The 24895-nt window shown below is 34.9% G+C and overlaps 1 protein-coding gene across 1 annotated transcript; it reads left to right on the plus strand.

Moving 5' to 3' along the window:
- The first annotated feature begins 9316 nt into the window (after positions 1-9316).
- On the plus strand, positions 9317-23619 carry LOC138307924 (uncharacterized). Its single transcript, XM_069248849.1, has 9 exons — positions 9317-9470; positions 10147-10259; positions 11243-11372; positions 11587-11698; positions 11840-12073; positions 13175-13287; positions 13499-13622; positions 13847-14378; positions 20309-23619. The coding sequence occupies exons 1-9, from the start codon at positions 9376-9378 to the stop codon at positions 20467-20469; spliced, it is 1614 nt and encodes a 537-aa protein (XP_069104950.1). The 5' UTR covers positions 9317-9375; the 3' UTR covers positions 20470-23619.
- The last annotated feature ends 1276 nt before the right edge of the window (positions 23620-24895 follow it).

A 24895-nucleotide genomic window follows, 5' to 3' on the forward strand; every position in this document is an offset into this window, starting at 1 on the left:
TAGCTGTATACACATGTTTGGAAACGAATGGTATATTGGTATTTTGTATCAGCCAGAAGCTTTAGAAACGTTGTAGTCCTGAATGTTTAATTCCAAAAGCTATTTTTGTGGATTAAATCAACCTAGATAATTAAAGATAATAAGTAATTTTGTAAGTAATCAAGTCTACACTTTTTGTAACTGAATAACAATCCACGGTTGGAAAGATTAGTTCGAACGTGTAAGGCACAAGGGAGGTAACTCTCACAACGCTCATACCTCATGCAATTGAACATAAAATAAGTTGTTGAACAGCCAACTCCATTTTACATACTTTGTATATAAAATCAAAGGCAGTCATAAAGAAGAAATTCAATGCATCTGCTAAAAGCTATACGCCGATCACCAAAATGTCTCAAAATTAATGATGGGTACAGGTTCCAGATTCCCCGCTGATTCCTTTATTGACTTATAGGCATTATAGTGGAGGGTAGAAGAGTGTGTTACCTGGGTTCGGCAGGGAATTGACAGGGAATGCTATATGGTATACGATTATGGCACCAACTGTACATTAATTGAAATGTCATGGACATAGGTATCCTCGATACCCCAGGGGTTCCGATAACTTACGATCTCTACATCCCTGGACTATCTCATAGTGAAATTGAAGGCAGCTCAGCGGAAAACATTTGACCAATCACAGGCCAGCAAAGATTTCCTTTGAAGACTACAGAGAGATCGACGCCTAACATCAAAGCCACACAGTCAACCACAGTGTACCGTTATACGGCTCTTTTGATGTACATCAAACAACTAAATTACCTGTTCTGTTGCCTCCAGTTTTACTATGAGATAGTCCAGGGGTGTAGAGATCGTAAGTGATCGGAACCCCTGGAGTATCGAGGATGGGACATAGGTTGACCTCCTCTATGTCCATATCATAAGACATGTTCCACAGATTATTTGTTGTGAGTATTAGTATAAATGTGATTGAGGTGTCAGTAATTACTAAACATAATGCCCTTTAGATGGTTTTACAGTAGGATTTCAATCAAACTCTGGTTTCTGCGTTCATGACCGATTCTGGCTAACCGTTCAAGACTTTACCAACCACATTCACCATCCCAGTTGTTGGCGGATATTGGAGTCTTTGGTGTATTTTTTAATTACATCTTTACTATCACTGATTTATATTTCACTAAATATAGGCTTTTGTGTAATGTTACATACATTTTTTATGTATGTCACCGCCTACCTTATAGATATAATGCGTTATCATGTCCCCCAAACGAAGTTGGGGGACATATTGTTTTTGCTCCGTTTCTTCTTATTATTATTCTTACAAGCTAATCGATACTTACTTTAAATATATCATTGGCCTAGGTAAAATATGTGTTCTCGTTTAAATATCACATACAGTGTATATAACAATAATGACAATAAAAAGCTAACCTAATTTTATAACATATATGTATAATTCATTTTTCACAAAAAATAATACGGGCAGCCACTTGAAACGTCACGATATACACGTGCATATCAAAAGGTCTCCAATACTTTTAAATGACATACGTATCTAATTTCTAGTAAACATTTCTGTCATAATTTGCGTGCCCCTGTGTTTTGGCTGGCGGTGTATGGAATTTGCAAATTATTTAGTCTAGATGAAATAAATGATTATTCTAATTACTGGTTTATGTAAATAATGAATGTACTTGCAATATTTCCAACGTTGGAATTCTTATTTTACTGTAATTCATATCGATGCTGCTATCGTTTGTGCGATGAGATGAGATAAGGAGGTTTTGCCGAGTCATCTCGGTTTCCCCTGTCGACACCAAAATAAAACTTGTATTGTAAGATAGAGACCATGTATTCTGTTTATCCTGCAACTTTTTTATTATACATACAGAAGATGGTATTCAAAACGAAGCAAATTGCCTGTTATTTACACGATTTCGCTCAAAGCGAAACGCTTCTTTGATGATCAAGAAAATATGCATTCACTAAACCGAATGAGTGTGTACTCCTTTTTACTACCGTGGGAAATATGTAAGCGACGTCATCTCGGTGATTGTGACGTCACTGTTTGGCGGGACTGACTCATTCACTCCTACTAAAAGTGACGTCACTGGAATGTTCGTGATCAAGTCATCAAATATAGAAATTGAATCAAACGAAAGAAATAAAACATTTATTTACTGACATCGTAACATTTTCCTATTGCAACTATTACAGGAATTTCTTGTTATCCGGTATTGAGTTTTGTGCCCGAATAATGTCGATATTAGAGCTGAAAATGCATTGTTTCATGATATTGTTCCGCTTCTTTTGTTGACTTTAAATTTGTAAAATGAACTTAACCCGCGAAGGGCGTCAGAACGCTTGTTTTCAACGGGAACACCGTAATGATAAAGACCTTCCAAGTATGGCAACAGTGGATATTTGTATCAGGGAAATAGGGACACAAAAAGTCGATTTTCTCCAAAAGTAAGTAAGTTACGCTACATTAATTTTGTTGGAACACTTAAATAATCGTTCTGATTTCAGAACAATTAGAATTATGAAGATACCTCTTACAGTTTTTTTTTTATTATTATTATTGTCATATATAATGTAAGTTAATTATTATAATTTGTATTCTTACTTCTTCCACTTTCTCCCGCCGCGCGGGTTTCCGCAGCTTTTCTCAGAACTACTGCGCCGATTATCACGAAACTTCACATACATACTCATTAGGGTGTGGGATTGTGCATAAAGGTTTTTTTCCCCAATGCAGTTTTGCCAGAAAAGGAGGTAAGTCACTGAAAATACTCTTTGTATCGGCATTTTATAGTGACGAGCATATGCCATACATAATTCTAGACAAACCGATACCTTAGTTGTGTTGCAACGCTCTGTATTTTTCTGTAACATTCGGACCAAAGTTTTGAATCGGAGCCATTTGGCTTGTACTAGAATTGGTAGTATACACGAACATACACTTTTCGTATGTTTTCTGTGTTTAGACGGGAACATTTGCTGTAAATGTGATATTGTCTGAATGTAATTGCACATCTAACCTTTCTGGCAGAAAACATCATGTTCATTGTTAATTCTTTGGTTTTGTAAAAGGATGAGTAAACATGTACCGTTTAGGTTTTCCCACAGGAACCTGGTACGAAAACTTTTAACCAACAGTATACATATATCAAGTATAATATATATATATATATGTACTGTTGGTTAAAAAATTTCGAGCCAGGTCCCTGTGGGTTTTCCTGCAATAGTAATGTTCCTGCTAAACCAAATACGATAGATCTTTCTAATATTCACTTCTCTCTTTTATGGTTGATTTATTTACAATTAGATTTATTTACAATACCTCACTCAAAAAAAATTCTTCCAAAAATTATTATTGCAATGGTTAAGACAATTGTGTATATGCTCCCCAACAACATAGGTAAAATATCTGTGCTAACACTTGTACTTAATATTGAAGACTATTTACCTGGTGTACAGTCTTCTGACCCATCCTAGTTTCAGTGCGTCAGCAAAAGCTCTTAAATCTTTAACAATAATTACCCTTTTAATTTTGTTAAAGGCCCAATATCCGTATCTTTCTTATTATTTTTCATGATTTAGAAGAATGTTGAAAAAAAATCCTGTTGTAAATCATGCAGAGACAGGACTTAACCGAAGTCGGAATATTTTGATGAAAATCAAATAAATATTAAACATCGCTAGGTGGGTCCCACTTAGTCAAACAAGCCGAAGTTAGCCGACATTGTAACGTCGTTGCCGAGAACGTCATGTGACCACCGTAACTACGTAACGTCTGTCCGAACTCTCCCGAAAACGGGTCATGAACTTTCCGACTTCCGTTCGGCAATAATCGTAACTTCTATAGCGACCAGTTTAAAATGAAGGCATGTTTACATGTATCGACTTTAAACAACTGCTGTGCCAAAGTTATTAAAAAACATTATAAATATTCTTTAATATATCTTGATTTCAACTATTTCTACAAATACTAAAAATATCGGAGTCGAATTTAACTTGAATTTTTGTTGATAGTTACGTATTACAATTCAAATAAAATGGAATTAATAGTATTGAATGTCTTTTCATCTAGGTTACGCAGAATTGAAAATAGATAGATGGTTAAACTGAAAGATTTAAAGTGACTTGATAACATGAATTTTCAATTGGAATAAGATTTCTTCTGTTCCATGTCTTTATAAGAGTTTTCGGCTTAACAATCTGACAAAGTTAACTTTAGGCATAGCATGCAAGTTCACATCAATGTCCATCCCAAGAAGATTAAATTTTTCATTGTCTATTTAGTTCAGGCATGTATTTCCATATGACTTGTGTTTTATCAATGTTTACCTTGAGTCCAGAAATATTCGTAAATTTTAAGGCATTTAATTATTTTAATGACTATTTATGAGATCAATTGGAATCCATCTAGGGTAAAGAATGTGCCGTCCGCATATTGAGATAAAAAAAATAGATCACTCACCTACTGCATGAGACAGCCAATAAGCGGCGTAGGTACCAAGGTTTAAACAATATGGATGAAGTCGTATTGACCCCCATTACCATCTCCCCGGTATATCATGGATGTCCTGGTATTCTGAGAACGATATTACAATGTTCTTACTTTTGTATTGTAAGTGTCATTTACGTAAAAACCTATTTCATTCCTTGGCAATTTAATTGACATTCTAGTAGATTAGTACTACAAGTAGCTATTTCAGCATGGTTGGATAGACAATAGCATATCGTAACGCTAATGTTTAAAGTTGTATTTCTTGTAATTTTCACCATCATTAACTGTCATAAAACATACAATGTGTAAATATGGATGCTTATATATGACGGTTCAGATCCAGAAAAGCATCAATATACTATTGACATAATGGTAAACGTCACATGAAATATCACACGTTTTGAAAGAACCGCCAAAGTCAACACCATGTTTCAAATTTTCTGGTAATATTGGAAATACCCGTACAAATAGAAAAAGACCGGAACAGTTCGGAGATTTCCTATCTATTTTAAATTGCGTATGTATGCGGAAAATCAATATTTAAATTTAATTATTTGATAACTTTACAAATACGAACTTTACCAAACTCTGTAAATATGGAAAGTTTAAAACTTAAAAAAAATATGTAGAACACTTTAAATGCTTATCTTTGATAAAATGAGAAAAAGTTATAGACCATACAACTTTAATTAAAATAATCTAGTCTATGCTGTTTGGTATATCTTAATATTAAGTCAAAAATAAATAAACGGGTACATAACAATTGTTCATGGCTGCCTTTGATTTGAAATTTGCGATTCAGATAAAAAATATTAGTTCTCATAGATTTTTTGTGTAACGTAATCCGTATAATTTGTGAAAAATAACATGAAAATGACGTGGATACACGGGACCTGCAATATCATAGGCATGGCAGAAATGTGTATTTTCAGATATCAATAACATTTTGATAAGAGCAATGATGACAATAACCATACAATACTGAAATAAAAAAAACAAATTCAATGCTTATATCACAAACTTTGCGCATACCTACATGTGTATCTTGATCATCGTATAGCGATTTGTCATTAGCGCCAATTCACAATGATTAGGGATTTATAGGGAAAAGGCATCCTCAAATTTCCAGGGCAGTTACTAGCACTGTCGTATATCCGCCCCTAGACTATGGCATATTTAAACTGAAGGCTGTATATGCGACAACAGATGAGACAGGAATTAAGTTCGGTACATAAAAGAATCTAATTACGACATACTGTACATTGTGTATGACCCGAGTGTTGGGCAGCGGTCTCTGTATTCTTCAAATGTAGTCTCCATAGGCTTGTAATTGGTCAGTTTGTTTTTTCCTGGATTACTTTCAGTTTTACTATGAAGTAGTCCAGATGTTTATATTTAACAAGACTCCAATACATCCCAGTAGCTTCTGGACTTTGAAGAAAAAGTCTCGCGCCTCCATGTAGGCAGCAATGTTTTAATTCTCGTTATTCGCACGACGAGCTTTAAATTTTTCTGTAAAATCGAAACATGTCATCGAGATACGCTTTGAAATTATCATAGTTTTTTATAACTACATATACAGACAAGAACGACACAATGAATGTTCTGATTAAAAAGATATGCTTCTTGTACCGCCAGCAACTTGACGTTACGAAACCTGAAACCAAAGATGACGCCACAAATTCCCGCGCATTTTTTATAAGTTTTTCCGTCTTGTACTATTCATGACCCCAAGAGATATTGAGAATAGATGCTTAAAAAACTCTCTGAAAAAAAATAAATCATTAAATGGCGTTACGCCCACAACATGACCTATTTACGGTGGCTGGGAGCGGACATGAAATAAATGAAATTATTGCGTACGTACGAACGCAATAGTATTGCGTGCGAACGCAAAAAGTATTTGCGTGTGAACGCAATATTATTGCGTGTGAACGCAATAATTATTGCGTGCGAACGCAATACTATTGCGTGTATGCGTGTGAACGCAATAATATTGCGTGTGAACGCAATTATTATTGCGTGCGAACGCAATAGTATTAGCACGCAATACTATTACGTTCACACGCTATAATCATTTCGTTCGCACGCAATAATTATTTCGTTCGCACGCAATAGTATGCGAACGCAAAAGTATTGCGTGTGAACGCAATATTATTGCGCGTGTGAACCGCAATAATTATGCGAACCGCAATAACTAGTTTTCCGTCTTGTACTATTCATGACCCCAAGATAGTATTGAGAATAGATGCTTAAAAAAACTCTCTGCACGCAAAAAAAAATAAATCATTTTTTTAAATGGCGTTACGCCCACAACATGAACCTATTACATACCAATCTGTATAGACGCACAAGGGCAGATAGCTATGTATTACTAACTAAGTATACTTGTGCTTTTTGCCTGCGTTTGACCTTCCTTAATATGTCATTTTATTTGTCTTTTTTGTGTATTGAAAATTCAGCACAATCCATGTTTGTCCATACTGTTGGAAATACTTTTTTATCCCATAAGGTTCTTTCAACCAACTTATTTTCATGTGCGGGTAGATTTCACGTACTTCGCGGATTATTGAATAAAACGCAAAATTGAATTCAAATTGAATCGCCGTGAAATAAGGTTAGACACGAAAACATGGAAATGAGGATTCTTTCTCCGTACTTGCTAACCTTTTAAAAGTAATGACTGTCCAATGGAAATATCTAGTTATACCTTAAGTACCAACGTTGCTCAAGTGTTGCATTTACTCAATTTACATCTAAATGTCCATAGTACGTTTGATAATTTTGTTTAAAGTGAATAGTCGGGCAAAGAAATCCAGTCTAAATGCGGTCATTGGCCTTCCAAAAGTTCTCACATATTAATACGACGGTCAATCCTGCTTACGTTTCCCAGTTCCGACTATTGAAATAAAGAAAAGTTGAAGCATTGAAGCGAGGCTGCGTGGAAATGTAACCACGGACAAAGTCAGCCGGGAGGATGTTTTAGGATTCCTATACTTTAAATTAATTTCTACGTACGCAGACAGATTTTGACGAGAAAGTTTATTTTTCTATTCCATAAGAAATTATACTGGATACATTCACACCATTTTTACCGACTTTAGCCATCCTTGCCCGACTGTTCACTTTAATGTGCATCTACATGTACATGTACTTGTTTTCTATGTTACAGTTTCACAGCCTTCAAATTATCAAGCGACTTTACACGGTCCTAGCAAGCAACTATTAACGTTTAAAACAAAGCAAGTGACTATATAGTTTTTTCTTATTAATCCGAAAACTTCAAAACGCGATATTGTATATTGATGTTATATTTTTAGGCCTATATATTATTGGATTAGTTAAAAAACTTGTGATGGTATACTTGTTCAAAGCATTGAAAACTAGACCGAATTTCTTGATCAGGAAAATATCCGGCAAGTTCCTCATTTCTTCGGTGACGAACAGCCTCAATATTCCGTAAGTATGGTTCGATTTAGATGACAACAAAACCCATAGAATAAATACAATTGGCAAAAGATATCCAATATATCCACTATATTCTTTCATTTGCCACAGCAAGTGATCGAGTGCTGCTATACAGATAAGCAACTACGAAATTAACAAAAAATAAACAATACTATACACGTCAGGTATTAGTTGGTTTGCTTCATACTTATGTGCAGAGTACCAAACGTTCAGTATAGAAATAGCTCCTCATCACCTGGATTTATAAAAGCGGGAGTTCCACAAGGATCAATACTGGGTCCTATATTGTTTATTATTTATGTAAATGATATGCCACTATATGTGAAAAATTGTCAAATAGATATGTATGCAGATGACAGTACTATGCATGTAAAGGCTATTGACTATACTAGTGTTACATGTCAACTCGAAGAAAACTTGAATCAAATTGTAAAATGGTGTACAAATAATAACATAAAACTTATCAACGGAAGACTAAATCTATTTTAATTTTCAGTAAACAAAAGTCGGGTGATCATATGCCCATGGTATTGTATGCAGATAATGAGGAAATACATTCTTCATCATTTCAAAAGCTTTTGGGTGTACATATCAATAAAACCTCACTTGGGTAGAACAGGTAAAACAAGTTTTATCAAAACTAGCCACGGCAGATACTTTGTTTTAATTAAGTAGGCCTACATTGTACTGCGTATCTATGTCTTAGATATTTGAATGCCGATGCCAAAAAAGTGTATTACAATGCATATATTCTCCCAATAAATTACTATGCTGCTGTTGTATGGGGGTATGGCCTGACCCAGGAACAAAAAACTGCAATTACTAACATTCAAAAACGATATTAACAAAAAACAGCAACACTATTACGTACTGGTATTGTTTTAAAGGGCCACTACCTTTCCGAAACGGCTTTTAATTTTTAAAATAGGAATGTAAAACGAGATCAATAATTTTGTAGAGTCGCAGAAGTTATTACTAGCACACTTATCATCACCTTCAGAACTGTTTAATTAGAATAAATAAAATGTTAATTTTCATAACGCGGGTCGTTTTATGTTTCCCGTCGTCGTCCTAAATGCCGCGCGGTAGTTGACTATCACTGCGCCAGACGGCAAAACAGCGAAATGAATCTCCACTGTTATCGTACATTAGACAGGAAATCTTGCATATGTTTGGTGTTGTAACCTCATCTTAAGCCATCGATATAAATTTTCTTTTGTTACTAATGTTTTTTAAGAAACCTATAAATTTTGCTCCGGAAAGGTAGTGGGCCTTGAAAGCGTGACGTTATTTAGAGTTATTTCCCTTAAGGTCACTTGGACCAGACGGCGCGGCTGTTTTCACGTGACTTTTCGAGGGTTGCTAAGGCGCCATATTCCGTTTGTGAATCAATCATGGAGTCGATGACTGAAAGTCCTTCCAAGAAAATGATCTGTAAAATGCGTTTATTGAAGAAAGAAATATTTGACAGTCTCGCCAAAGGACGAGAGTAAGTAATACTTTATTCAAAATAACTTATTTCAATGTATTTCCGCACAATCAATTTTATTTTTAATTAAAGGCTAAGCGCCAGTCGCCGGCGTCGGCGTCGATTTGCAGGAATTAAAAAAATAAAATTGACTTTGTCACAAGTTCTAAAGTCTATATGCCTATTCATGGCTTTTCAATAAGAATGTGGATTCATCATAAGATAATCGGTATGTTTCAATCGAGATTTTATTCAACAAAATAGGAGAATCATATTTATTCACCATCTTGTCTGAAGATGACGACTTTGGTTTTAGGATCCAATTTCAAACCTGTGACCATAGGTGTTTAGCACGCTGTTAAATCAAAGACCCACTATATATAGACTAATATACACGTATGCTCTGACCATTGGCATTGACTGGCCGACAAATTCCAAAATGCTAAATATAAATAAGCAGTGTTAGATAAGATGATTAAAATGGTCATATAAGGTAACCTTAGTAGATACAGATGTAAACTTAATCAAAACATAGAGTTGACTTTTAATCTAATTTTATCATTCTGATGCTAATACTCTGTAGCGATACATGCACTTTTACATGTCTACATTATACATGCACATTTTAGCAAAGATCGTAAGAAAAGGACAACATAATGGTCTAGTGTTAAACTTATTAATCACTTAACTATTTCAGGATAGCAGTGGAGATAAAGCACATTATCAAAGACAGCCTTGCATGTGAATCATCCCAACTGCAACTTATGGAAAAGCAAAACAATGCTACTTTGAAAACACTGAATGATGGTGGTAAGTGTACATCTGTGCTTTAAAACATGTATGTTTCCATAAAAGAATTCTGTTTTCAAACTTAATTTATATGAGGTATTTCTAAAAAAATCGATTTTTTGTCTTCCTAAGACCTTTACTGGGTCCACATGCAATGTGTTACTTTTCAGACCTCAGTTGTGAATTGTGTATTTCCTTCTGAAAAAAAATAGTTACCAGGCCAAGCATCTGGCAATTCTTCAAATCATACAGAGTAACTTCCCTTTATTATCAGTCTTCTTCTTTTATCATTTTTTACATTCTGCTTAGTGTTATGTAAATAAAAGATGAAAAAAGAAACATTGGTTTTTAGATTATGATTGACTAAAAAGTGTTTAAAAATAGTTTATGAATAGATAGGTAGATTATACCTGGTATCACTGTATGATATATAATTTATATATTTCCAAATGTCTAACTTTTTTTGTTTCCTTCTATTAAGTCTTGATAGACCTAAATTGTTGATATTCATTTAGTCACTCTGAAAAAAAATTTACCAGACAGAGCATGAACTCTCACAATTGAATTCATCAAATTTATCCAGAGTTACTTCCCTTTAGTCTCTACAGTACTGCCTACATGTACCTTTTATGTTACTTTTACATTTTTATCTAGTGTTTTATAAAATTGCTAAAAAAGCAAAAATAAGACATGCAGGTAAATAATTATAGCTCAAAAAGTGTTTGAAGACATGTTTTATGAAAAATTCCCTTTGAAATGCAAGATTAGTCATAATACATACATATTTACTGTTATCAGACTGTGAAAAACTACAATGTATTGTACCAATAGCAGTACCAATTACCTATGATATACAATATATCTAGTATCAACTGTAGTAAACACTTGTGCAGGACTCTTGAACTGGGTGTTTAAAGAGGAAAAGATGCTGATATAAAAAATGTTTTACACTTGATCACTACATACATATTCACTACATAAATGTATCTTTGTATTATTCGCAGCATCCAATTACCCAATGTTTGATGACTTCACTGAGAAATACCAGGCTTACATGAAAAGCTCTGTCACTCTCCAGCAGGACTTTGTTACCAAACTACGTGAAGTTGATGGACCATATGAGATGATTAAAAGGTAAGGACAAGAAAAATTGAAGCTAACATTTGCATAAAAATTATTTTACTATGATTTTGTTGATCTCATGGTCAGTGTAAGCATGCCGTATGTCATGATGTTTACACTGTAACTATACACATTTAAATGATGCAAAAAATAACAGCAGATCATGTTACAGACAATTTCTAATTAATATCTATAATACTACTACTACTGTTTTCTTTGTCGATAGATGGTTGGACTCTCCTACAACCAAATCCAGACCAGATGACCTGAAAAAGCAATATTCCTTCTTATGTGATGACCATTCCAGTAAACTCACACTTCTAAAAAAGGAGAAAAAGGTAAATCAAACGCTTTCACCAAACTCATGTCCATATTAAAAAAAAAAAAAACTTTTATGATAACCTTATATTTTACATTTTTCTGCATGTAATTAATGCAAATGATGATGCAATTATCTTATAATGTTTAATCTTATATAGACACTGACAAAGTTACGTGAACAACTAACAACTTGCCAGAAGAAACTTGAGACTGTCCAAGCTACTCTACAGTTAACCAATAGAATGGATGTAGAAGTATCAGCCCGTGATATTAAGGAGCAGAGAACTCTCCGAGGAGTTGAAAAGGATCTGATTACTCGGCTCAACAAATCACTTAAACAGTGCGAGACATTGGTCGGAGAAGAAGCTGAAAGTAGAAAAAACCTTCTAAAGGTAAAATTGATTTGCATAGATTCTGATGTAATTTTCATCATAAAAGTTAGTACTCAATGTCACATCTTAAAGACACTATATCTAAATCTAATTTAAATTTGAACTGATATATAAAATACATTCATGATGAACAGTATTATTGATCCCTCTATAGACTTCGTTATAGTTCAATTATCATCTTGTAAATTAATTTATACTGGTCTTATTTCAATTTTCATTGAACTTCAAGACATTCAAATACCACCTTCCGTCTTTGGATTTTATATAAACTGTCCTTTCTGTTTGCCCTTTCTCATTAAATTATGGGATATTTTATGAAAATTAAAACTTGTATCCTTGTTTTGGCCCCACAGATATTGAAAAATGTAATCACCTCCTTGATCTCTATATTCAAACCCATTTTTTGTGTCGCCTGCAACACAAGTGCAACACATATAAGGTATCACTTTGTCGGCATCCGGAAAACGGTGTCCGCTTGATAACTTTAGTATTTATTGTCCAATTTCAACCAAACTTAGTATATTGCTTTATATCAATGAGATCTCGGATCTCAGTTTGATACTGGTCAAAATCCGTTAATATTTACAAGAGTTACGGGACTTTAAAATCGTCAAAACAGACAATTTCTTGGTTTCCTGCGATTACTTTTAATATTTATTATTCTACGATACTTTTAATATTTATTATTCTACAATGGGTTTGATACTGATCAAAATCCTTCAATATTTGCAAGAGTTACGAGACTTTAAAATCATCAAAACAGATAATTATTTGGTTTCCACTCTGGACAATAACTTTTGTATTTATTATCCAATTTCAACCAAATTATGTATATTGCTTTATATCAATGAAATCTCAGATGGGTTGATACTGTTCAAAATCTGCCAATATTTGCAAGAGTTACTGGACTTGATAACTTCACTTAATTATTAAAAATATTTTCAACTGTTTTAACTATTTTTCGTAATGTTTTAAACGGCTATGCTGGCGACACATCCACTTCGGTAGAAATCTTGTGATGTATATAACTTGCGGTCTAATAGTGAAGTTCTTTGTTAAATACAATACATACTCATACATTTTTTTCTGTTCTGGTGGCAGGGTATGACCAAGATTGCAGCTGAAATTGAAAGCTTTGAAGAAGAAAGAGTAAAAGTTTGCAATGCTGCTATGTCCAAATTTGCATCAATCTTGAACCACCAGGAGCTTTTAAGGTACTATATATTCAATGTATTTGCAATATTACTTATTAAGACAAAATTGTTTGTTTGGATTGCATCTTGAACCTTAAACATTGATACCATACAAATTAACTTTAAATTTTCAAAGTTTTGCAAATAACATTTTGTTTAGGTTTAAATTATGAGTATAAAATATAAATAATTTAATATTGCTGTGTTTTAAAGTTTTGAGTTTTGGTTACAGAAATGACAAGGAGCAGTCAACACTAGACATCATGTCTGTGCTATCTCCAACATTCATTGAACCGAGGAAAGTCTCAATGAAGAGTAAAGAGGATGTTTTCATCTACAAGTTTCCAGATATTGCTGTAAGTTCAAACAAAATATTAAATGCTGTCTTCTATTGATCTAGTACAATTTGATATAGCTGAAATGGGAAATTTGAAACAAGGTATTACATGTACATTGTAATTGAAATTTTATATAAAAATGAATATATTTTTTATGAAAAAGGGAATGAATGAAATTTGTTTTAAGATGAAATATATCTTTCAATGGTCATTTTTTAACACTGCACATTTACTGGTTTCAGTATCAGCTGAAAGAAATGGGATTTTCACAGAGCACTTTGGCACCTGAACCAGTTTACAGGGACATTGTGGAATCAGAGGACAATACAAATAAAGATGGTGACGACAAGAAATCTTCAAGAGTTGTCAGAAACAGGTACCCTACACCTGATGTTGTAGAAAGCCAGGATCAACCTAAACAGGCCAGAAAAGTAAGGAAGCCTGTTTTACAAGAGGAGGAATTTACTGCAGTGCAGAAACTTAATGGCAAAACATCACCAGAACCTGTTGAATCTGAGAAAAAGCCCAGGAGGAAACTGCCATGTCCTCCACAGGATTCAGATGATGATGATGCACCACCGCCTCGTGTTACCATGCAAGGATGGGTTAACAATACAGAGGAGAAAGTCTCAGTTAAAGTTAAGGAGCAGGACATTTCGCACATTGATCCTTCCCAATACACTAAACATGGTGAACCCCTGGAACAGTCTCGGCCTCTCAAAGCTCTGGTTGCTCACAGTTCTGAAGACAATGCCTACCTCAGCTACAAGAAGGGTAATTTTCAGCAGAATTTGACCTGAATGTGAATGGTTTTTTTTTGTCATATTGTTTAATTTACTTTTTAGGTCATCTGACCGAAGGTCAGGATGACCTATTGTCATCATGTTTTGTCCGTCGCGTGCGCCGGGCATTTCTGTGTAAGACTATTTATACAAAAGCCTACTCCTCCTAAACTCTTTAGTGGATTACATCCATATTTGGTGTGAAACATCATTGGGGAAGGACAATCATATCTTATATTATAAATGAGCCTGGTCCGACCCCTAGGGGCTGAGGGGTGGGGCCCCAAAAGGGCAAATTTTCTTATTTTAAGCTTTAAAATCCTACTCCTCCTTCATCCTTGGATTGATTTCATCCATATTTGGTATGAAACATCATTGGGGAAGGACAATCATATTTTATATAAATGAGCCTGGTCCAACCCCTAGGGGCTGAGGGTGGGGCCCCAAAAGGGCAAATTTTCCTTATTTTAAGCTTTAAAATCTTACTCCTCTTCATCCTTGGATGGATTTCATCCATATTTGGTATGAAACATCATTGGGGAAAGACAATCATTTTTTATGTATATGAAATGAGCCTGGTCCAACCCCTAGGGGCTGAGGGGTGGGGCCCCAAAAGGGCAAATTTTCTTATTTTTAGCTTTAAAATCCTACTCCTCCTTTCATCCTTGGATGGATTTCATCCATATTTGGTGTGAAACATCATTGGGGAAGGACAATCATTTTTATATAAATGAGAGTTGGTCCAACCCCTAGGGGCTGAGGGGTGGGGCCCCAAAAGGGCAAATTTTCTTATTTTAGCTTTAAAATCCTACTCCTCCTTCATCCTTGGATGGATTTCATCCATATTTGGTGTGAAACATCATTTGGGAAGGACAATCATATTTTATATAAATGAGCCTGGTCCGACCCCTAGGGGCTGAGGGGTGGGGCCCCCAAAAGGGTAAATTTTCTTAATTTAAGCTTTAAAATCCTACTCCTCCTTCATCTTGGATGGATTTCATCCATATTTGGTGTAAAACATCATTGGGGAAGGATAATCATATTTTATATAAATGAGCGTGGTCCGACCCCTAGGGGCTGAGGGGTGGGGCCCCAAAAGGGCAAATTTTCTTATTTTTAGCTTTAAAATCCTACTCCTCCTTCATCCTTGGATGGATTTCATCCATATTTGGTGTGAAACATCATTGGGGAAGGACAATCATATTTTATATAAATGAGCGTGGTCCGACCCCTAGGGGCTGAGGGGTGGGGCCCCAAAAGGGCAAATTTTCTTAATTTTAGCTTTAAAATCCTACTCCTCCTTCATCCTTGGATGGATTTCATCTATATTTAGTGTAAAACATTATTGGGGAAGGATAATCATATTTGATGTAAATGAGCGTGGTCCAACCCCTAGGGGCTGAGGGGTGGGGCCCCAAAAGGGCAAATTTTCTTAATTTTAGCTTTAAAATCCTACTCCTCCTTCATCCTTGGATGGATTTCATCCATATTTGATGTGAAACATCATTGGGGACTGACAATCATATTTGATATAAATGAGCCTGGTCCGACCACTAGGGGCTGAGAGGTGGGGCCCCAAATGGAGAAATTTTCTTAATTTTAGCTTTAAAATCCTACTCCTCCTCCATCCTTGGATGAATTTTATCCATATTTGGTGTGAAACATCATTGGGGAAGGACAATCATATTACAAATGAGCCTGGTCCGACCCCTAGGGGCTGAGGGGTGGGGCCCCAAATGGGGAAATTTTCTTAATTTTAGCTTTAAAATCCTACTCCTCCTCCATCCTTGGATGAATTTTATCCATATTTGGTGTGAAGCATCATTGGGGAAACACAATTATATTTTATATAAATGAGTCTGGTCTGAACCCTAGGAACTGAGGGGTGGGGCCCCAAAAGGGCAAATTTTCTTAATTTTAGCTGGCTCACTTCCTGTTTTAAGGTTTCAGTCTCCGATCTCAATGAAAATTGGTCTATAGGGGTTTTAATTGATGCCGAACAACATGCAAACATTTTCGTAAAGATTTTGGTATTCCAAGATGGCCGCTGGCCCACTTCCTGTTTTAAGGTTTCAGTCTCCGATCTCAATGAAAATTGGTCTATAGGGGTTTTAATTGATGCCGAACAACATGCAAACATTTTCGTAAAGATTTTGGTATTCCAAGATGGTCGCTGTCCCACTTCCTGTTTTAAGGTTTCAGTCTCCGATCTCAATGAAAATTGGTCTTTAGGGGTTTTAATTGATGCCGAACAACATGCAAACATTTTCGTAAAGATTTTGGTATTCCAAGATGGCCGCTGGCCCACTTCCTGTTTTAAGGTTTCAGTCTCCGATCTCAATGAAAATTGGTCTATAGGGGTTTTAATTGATGCCGAACAACATGCAAAAAATTTCTTAAAGATTTTGGTATTCCAAGATGGCCGCTGGCCCACTTCCTGTTTTAAGGTTTCAGTCTCCGATCTTAATGAAAATTGGTCTATAGTGGTTTTAATTGATTCAGAAAGGGGAACTTTAGGTAAGGACAATCATATCTTATAAAGGACCGAGGTAAGACCCATGGGGATAGTATGACCGAGGTCCAAAATGGGAGCTTTGCTGAAATTTGGCTTTAAAATCTGACTCCTCCTTATATTAATCCTTGAATGGGTTTTCGACCATATTTGGATGAAGGGCTACCAAGTTTGTTCAACAAATGACATTTACCTTTTTCAGAAACTTACATATTCAACTAAGGAGTTCCTTGTATTGTTTGTATTAATCGTTAACCAATACTTTATACTGTGACTTTGTTGTTTAGTGCCATGAGTCAGATGACCGTTAAGGCCCATGGGCCTCTTGTTATGTAAATGAGATAGGTCCAACCCCAGGGGCAGAGGTGCGGGGCCCCAAAAGGGCAAATTTTCTTAATTTAAGCTTTAAAATCTTACTCCTCCTTCATCCTTGGATGGATTTCATCTATATTTGGTGTGAAACATCATTTGGGAAGGACAATCATATTTTATATGAACGAGTTAGGTCTGACCCCTGGGGACAGAGGGGTGGGGCTCAGAAGGGGGAACTTCAATGAAATTTATCTTTCAAATCCTACTCCTCCTTAACTCTTGAGTGGCTTTTTTTCCATATTTGGTGTAAAACATCATTAGGGAAAGACAATCATATTTTATATAAAGATTTTGGTTATCCAAGATGGCCACTGGCCCACTTCATGTTTTCAGATTTTGGTCTCTGATCTCAACGAAAGTTGATCTATAGGGGTTTTAAGGGATGGCGAACAACATGCAAACAATATTCGTAAAGATTTTGGTATTCCAAAATGGCCGCTGGCCCACTTCCTGTTTTCAGGTTTCGGTCTCTGATCTCAACGAAAATTGATCTATAGGGGTTTCAAGGGATGGCAAACAGCATGCAAACATGGGGGTCCAAAATGGGAGCTTTGCTGAAATTTGGCTTTAAAATCTTACTCCGCCTTAATCCTTGAATGGGTTACAACTATAAATGGATGAATGGCTACCAAGTTTGTTCAACAAATGACCTTTACCTATTTCAGAAACTTAAATATTCAACAAAGGAGTTCCTTGTATTGCTTATATTGATTAATTATTAACCACTACTTAATACCCTGACTTTGTTGTTTTGTGCCATGAGTCAGACCTGTACGAAATAATCTGGTCGGACTGGAATTGGAATCTGATCGGATTTCAATGTTCAAAAATCTGCACGGATTAATATCTCCTCTTTACAGTATATCAAAATCTGATCATAATTTCCTGAATCCGATCGGGAAAACTTTTTTCTGATCGGAAAACAGGGGCGTAATATTTAAATGAATAGAGTAAGATTTTCCATATATGGAAAATCCGTGCAGAAAAAAATCCAGTTGTATTAAAATCTCAGCAGATAAAATCCGACTCAAAATTCCGACCAGAATTCAGAAAAAAAATCTGATCAGATTTTTCTAAAAAACCCAATCGTATTTTGAATTTTATTCCGATTGGATTTTGGAAAAAAAATCTGATCAGATTTTCTGCAAACCATGATAGTTTACTGTAGCCACATATCTGATCGGATTTATTAGTACACCAGGGAAGTCAACAAAATGAAACAAAAAAACTAACACGAAAGTTTGTAAGCAGGATTTTTTATGCAATAATTATCTAATATAGAGGTTAAAAAAGTCAATTTAGTCCTTTAACCATATTATGGCTTTTAGCTCATATATCTATAATATTTCAATGCCTCTTTATATATATACACATAAGTCCTTTAGATAATAAGACAATGTTTTATTTGTCCATGATATTCTTGCTCCTCTTCGCATTAAAGAGTTTTTCCTGGTACAACTCATCCTTCCTTTCATTGATAGTTTAATTTGTTAAGTAGCAAGGTGTAACTGTTGACTTTACATTATCTGAAATACAGAAAAAAAACCATTCAATTTATTTAAAAAAATTAGTGAATTAGAAAATGAAACTAAAATTAAAAGAAGATAATTAATTGTTTTTTATGAATATGTTCAAGTGTTAAGTGAATTTGTGGGATTATATATACTCAAAGCTTGAAAATCTTTGTCTGTTTAAAGTTAAAGTTTGGAATCTGTATTTCAGTGAAAACTCTAAGTCAGAAAATCTGTGTCAGTGAAAACTCTAAGTCAGAAAATCTGTGTCAGTGAAAACTCTAAGTCAGAAAATCTGACTCTGTCAATATTACAAAGTTCAGAAATCTGTGTCACAGTCGGAATATTTTTCCAATTCTCTAAAATCCAACTGGATATAGAATAGGATTTTACAGACTGGGATGGCCCTGCAGGTAGGGCGTTAGAATTGTACCTGCTGCCCCTATTGCATGATCGTAAAAGGCGACTAAATTTAGGATCTTATCTTTTCTCTTCTTCCTAAATAACTTTATCTTTCCTAAAGCCTCCCTTGGCACCGCCTCACTTTTGGCCTTGAGTTGAGCGTTCGCCCCTGTGAGGAAGGCTCTGGGTTCTGTCCCCTGGCCGAGACACACCAAAGTCTATAAAAGTGGTAGTTTCTGCTCCTGCTTAGCCTTCAGCATACAGGGAGTGGGACGACTGGTTCGCCCGTTGTCAGTATAATGTGACCGGGTGGGGTGTGTTGCTTGGTGTCTTCGGCGGCATACTTCAGTGATATAGCACTATAAAAAGGGCAACAGTTCCACTATACAAGAAGACACAACATGAATATACCGCAGTCTCCCAAAACACGCACCTCGCACAACATTACACGCAACACACCGCATACATGGGAGGCCGTCCTTACATGACCATAGCTGTTAATAGGACGTTAATTAATCACAAACAAACAAACAATTACAGACTGGGATTTTTGCTTCTTAGAATCTGATCAGATATTGCACACAGAATCCGTGTCCGATCGGATTTTTGGTAAATTTTTAAGAATCCGATTGGATTCCAATCGGAATTTCTGTTTTTCCGATCAGAATCCGATTCTGAATTTCATACAGGGATGACCGTTAAGGCCCATGGGCCTCTTGTTTTATGATGGCCCTGTTATGAAACGGGTTGGGATATAACATTACCCATATATCTGTCCTGCTCATATCTCTTCCTGTCACAGGCATATTAAAGTTACTTCATTTGTATATTTTATATTTCCTGGTTGAAGTAACTGATAACTGCAATCAGAATTAATTGATCGTTGAGAAAAAAAAACCAAAAAAACAACAACATTGATTTAACAAGATTTAATGTTGTTTTCTTGTAGTTGATATTTATGTTTTTATCATACACATCTTTTAGAAACATTCTGGAATGAAGTGTAGTTGTCACAAAACTCAATGTTCCATTGATATGAAATTATCTAATAATGTTTCCATATCAATAATCCCATTTTAATATAGATCTGAGATGCATTGTGTATTCTTCCACTATCACTTGCAGGACAAAAACTGGTCCAGACCCACAAAGAGAATGAGGAAGGCATCACATATGGTCACACACGTAAACATAGCTATGGCGGTATCAAGTACGGATACTTCAGCGTCCGACAGATGAGGACATGGAAGCCTACCGCAAAGAACATTCTCAAGGACCTATTCTAGATTGACAACAAAAGAGCAAACATTTAGAAGTTATCTACAATGGAGTTGGCAAATTATGACAAGTTATCTAGGGATTTAGAAAATTTGTTTTGGTCAGTAGAAGTTGGGAAAAAATCAAATTGACAAATGTAGAATCATTGTGAGTTTTTTTTTATTGATATTTTTTCTACTATAAACAATTTAAAAAATTAAGGATATAATTTCTGCAATAATTCTGTTTTAGAACAGTTTGAAAATTATGGTGGTACATTTAAGACATAGAGATACCATTTTGAAGGTAGTATTTTCTATATTGAATTATTAATTACAGTATGTGATTTACATAATTTCTAAACCACAAAGGGTTGTTAAAGGGGTTCTTACTGCTATACCCTGTTGACTGGTATGTAAGACAGTTTTTGAAAAAATCCTAGCATTATTGAATTTGTTAAATAGGTTTATCAAAGTCAGTAATGCGAGTTTGTCAAATTTGGTGATACAGTTTTATCAAAGTTGATAAAGGGGTTTTTCACTGCTATACCAAGTTGACTGGTATGTAAGACAGTTTTTGAAAATTAATGATTGGAATAGGTTTATTTAATAATATACATTTATCAGAGGTATAAAGGTTTTGTTTGACTGCTATACCCTGTTTACTGGTATGTAAGGCAGTTTTTGAAAAAATCCTAGCATTATTGAATTTGTTAAATTTGTTTTTCAAATTCAGTAATGTGAGTTTATCAAATTTGGTGATACAGTTTTATCAAAGTTGATAAAGGGGTTTTTCACTGCTATACCAAGTTGACTGGTATGTAAGATAGTTTTGAAAAGAATACGTAGATTTATTCAATTCAGTACTGAGAATTCATGAAATGTAAGAAGCATTGATCAGAGTTTATAAAGTGATTTTTCACTGCCATAACAAGTAGGCTGGGATGTAAGTGAAAGCGAATGGATTTATCAAAATCGATATTGTGAGTTTATCAAATTCAATAATATACATTTATTTATCAGAGTTGATAAAGGTTTTTTTTTACTGCTATACTTTGTTTACTGGTATGTAAGACAGTTTTTGAAAAAATCCTAGCATTATTGACTTTGTTAAATAGGTTTATCAAATTCAGTAATGTGAGTTTATCAAATTTGATGATACAGTTTTATCAAAGTTGATAAAGGGGTTTTTCACTGCTATACCAAGTTGACTGGTATGTAAGACAGTTTTTGAAAATTAATTAGTGGAATAGGTTTATTTACGGTAATAATATACATTTATCAGACTTGTTAAGCTTTTGTTTGACTGCTTTACTCTGTTGACTGGTATGTAAGACAGTTTTTGAAAAAATCCAAGCACTATTGAATTTGTTAAATAGGTTTATCAAATTCAGTAATGTGGGTTTATCAAATTTGATATAGTTTTATCAGAGCTGATAAAGGGATTTTTCACTGCTATACCCTGTGGACTGGTATGTAAGACAGTTTTTGAAAAATAATTTGTGGAATAGGTTTATTTAATAATATCCATTTATCAGAGTTGTACAATTATGTGTAAAGGTTTTGTTTGATAGGTTTATCTGTGTTGATAAATGGGTTTTCACTGCATTTTCAAGCTGTGACATGCACACAGACTGTTACCCATGTCTCTCCTCTCCAGGTTGAGTAAAGAGATGTTTTGACTTGCAGATATGATAAGATTTCATATGTCCTGAATGTACCACCACAGGGAATACCAATATTAGTTTTTCCTTTGTTTATTTGACTATTTAAAACTGATAAAGTGTTCAATGGGACAACCCATATTATATTATGCAAATTTTCTTACAAAGGAGCCTTATGTTATCAAAATTACATGATCTAAGAAAAACCTAGAGTACAATTGGTATTTCCTACAGATAAACACTTTTTTGTAGTATTATTGCTTGTGACATGTTTTATATGTCATACAGTTGCTACCTTTTTATATTTTCTGAATTTCTCAATCATCAAAGCAATACAGACATAGATTTTCATGTATCTACATATTGGTTATTATACAGTTTATATAAGCGTAACAGTGCACAGTATAAACATATTGTATGTTCTTGATAATTTACAGATTTTTAACCCTGACACATTTAAATATTAAGTGCAATACGATTACATATTAACATAGAAATGGATTTAGAGCTACAGTTATATATACACTTTATTTTATCGTTGATCTTTTGAGATAATTTTATTTGCATTTGTTGGAACAATAAAATATTTGGTTGAATAGTTCATGTTTATTAAACTTATCTTTATCCCACTAATACATGACGTATAACAGGTGCTGGTCTGTTATATTCAATTCACATGGACCTGGCACTCATTTCTAACCAACAGTATTTAGATTTATTACGTAATTTGTTTATACCAATCTATACATGAGGAAATAAAATATTTCCAACAATTATCCCAACCGTTCAATAAAACCTTGTTATATTGCACTGTTCGAAGTTTTATTGCACGCTTTCATGGAAACATTATATTGCACGGTTCGAGATGTTATATTGAACGGCTTTTGGAACACCTCGCCGTTGTTTTTTAGCTTTACCTGATTTACCCTGATCGTCGGTCTATTGATAAGCCATTGGCTTCTAGACCACCTTTACTTTCGACTTCTGTCATGTAGATTTCATCGAGTTGCGCATGTCCGATGTAATCAAGTTCATTTCCTTCACTCAATTTTAGATCTTCCGATCCTATATATATATAAAGTCTGTGCTTTCCATTAATAGCACTTGTTTCCGTTTTCTAAAAAAAACTATTGTGCAAACACTTGATAAAAGCATGTACAATCCATTTTACATTTATCAAAATAATATACTACCGGTGAAATAAAGTTCTCTTCACCTGGCACAGCTCAATCACATGTACACAATTTATGAGGTTTGGACTGTATATGCAGTTAGATCTCACTGTAGCAATCTTGGTTAAATTTCAAAGGATGGTTCTTCCACTCATTGTTTAAGTTTGATTTGAATAAATGAATGCTTTCCGAGTTAACCACTTTGTCCGATAAAATATTCCATGTGTTCACTACTCTTAAAGCAAATGAATTACTCCTGCATCGAAGTCTTGACTGCTGTTTTTTAAGCTTTTTGTTGTGACCTCTCGTTCTCCTTTCTTCGTTCCGGAGGAGTAATCCATTAGCAGAATGGCTTGTAGAAAATTGATGACGTCACGTTATTGTCCAGCGCGTGTGAGCTGTCTTACACCCCCCTGTGTAAGATAGATATATCTTTTCTCTAGCAACCACGGGATATCCCTGTGAAGTATGGGAGAATACGTAGGGATATCCCGTGGTTACTAGGGAAAAGATATCTCTATCTTACACAGGGGGTGTAAGACAGCTCACACGCGCTAGACAATAACGTGACGTCATCAATATATGCGGCGTAACTGCGGCGCGCATTGTAGATGACGTCATCAATTTTGACGCATAACGACGTTCTCCTGGGAGAAAAAAGAATCAAACATGGGTCTGTGAAGTGGACAGGGATATCTCAACCCTCGTGAAAGATTTGACCGTCAACCGTCGGCAAGCCTCGGGTTGACCAGCTAAAATCTTTCACTCGGGTTGAGATATCCCTGTCCACTTCACAGACCCATGTAAAATTCTATTAATCTTTAGTTAATATGATTTGGAGCTTTTCCATCCAGTACGATGGTGAAGATTTTTATATGTGATTTTGGTATTCATAAAAAATCAATTGAAAAAAATGGTGATTAAATGATTATGTAATAAAATAAATATTTCATGGGTTACTGTGCTCTAGTTCATAATATTTACCCGTCACTACAAAATGCCGATACAAAGAGTATTTTCATTGACTTGCCTCCTTTTTCTGGCAAAACTGTTGGTGGCCGCCATTTCAATTCGTGTAACACACCAACTACAGACCACGTGATTCCCCACCGTGATTCCCCACCGTGATATATATGTAAGCAAAAACTAGCAGGAACGATATCCATCACTTATCGGATTGTCAAACAAGGTGTATATACATTTATTATATAGATAATGAAAATGTACATTTTGTACTTCACTTTCAGTAGAGACGTGCATAAGGGTGTATGGTGGCAGGTATCGGTCATCACATGGCGTCGTAGCGTCAGGAATCTAAACCGACTTTACATAGCGGCAAGTCTGTTAAGGATAATAATGCCGACATATCGAAATATTTTGTTTATACTTTGAAAATTATCTGAAATTTTAAAAATTTCAAGTTGACTTCACAAAGTCTGGATTATCATATCAGATTTATTTTTGGCAATAGTTTAAGCAACATTAATATTATATAAATGTATGTGGGTAACGAAATGTACATTTTACGTTTCCACGCCTGACCTTTCATATATCCAATACACCACGGAAATTGTCGTCCAGCCAGCGGGCAAACACTCACGGAAATATTCAGTGGACCAA

Source organism: Argopecten irradians, chromosome 14, assembly GCF_041381155.1.
Source record: "Argopecten irradians isolate NY chromosome 14, Ai_NY, whole genome shotgun sequence".
Taxonomy (NCBI): Eukaryota; Metazoa; Mollusca; class Bivalvia; order Pectinida; family Pectinidae; genus Argopecten; species Argopecten irradians.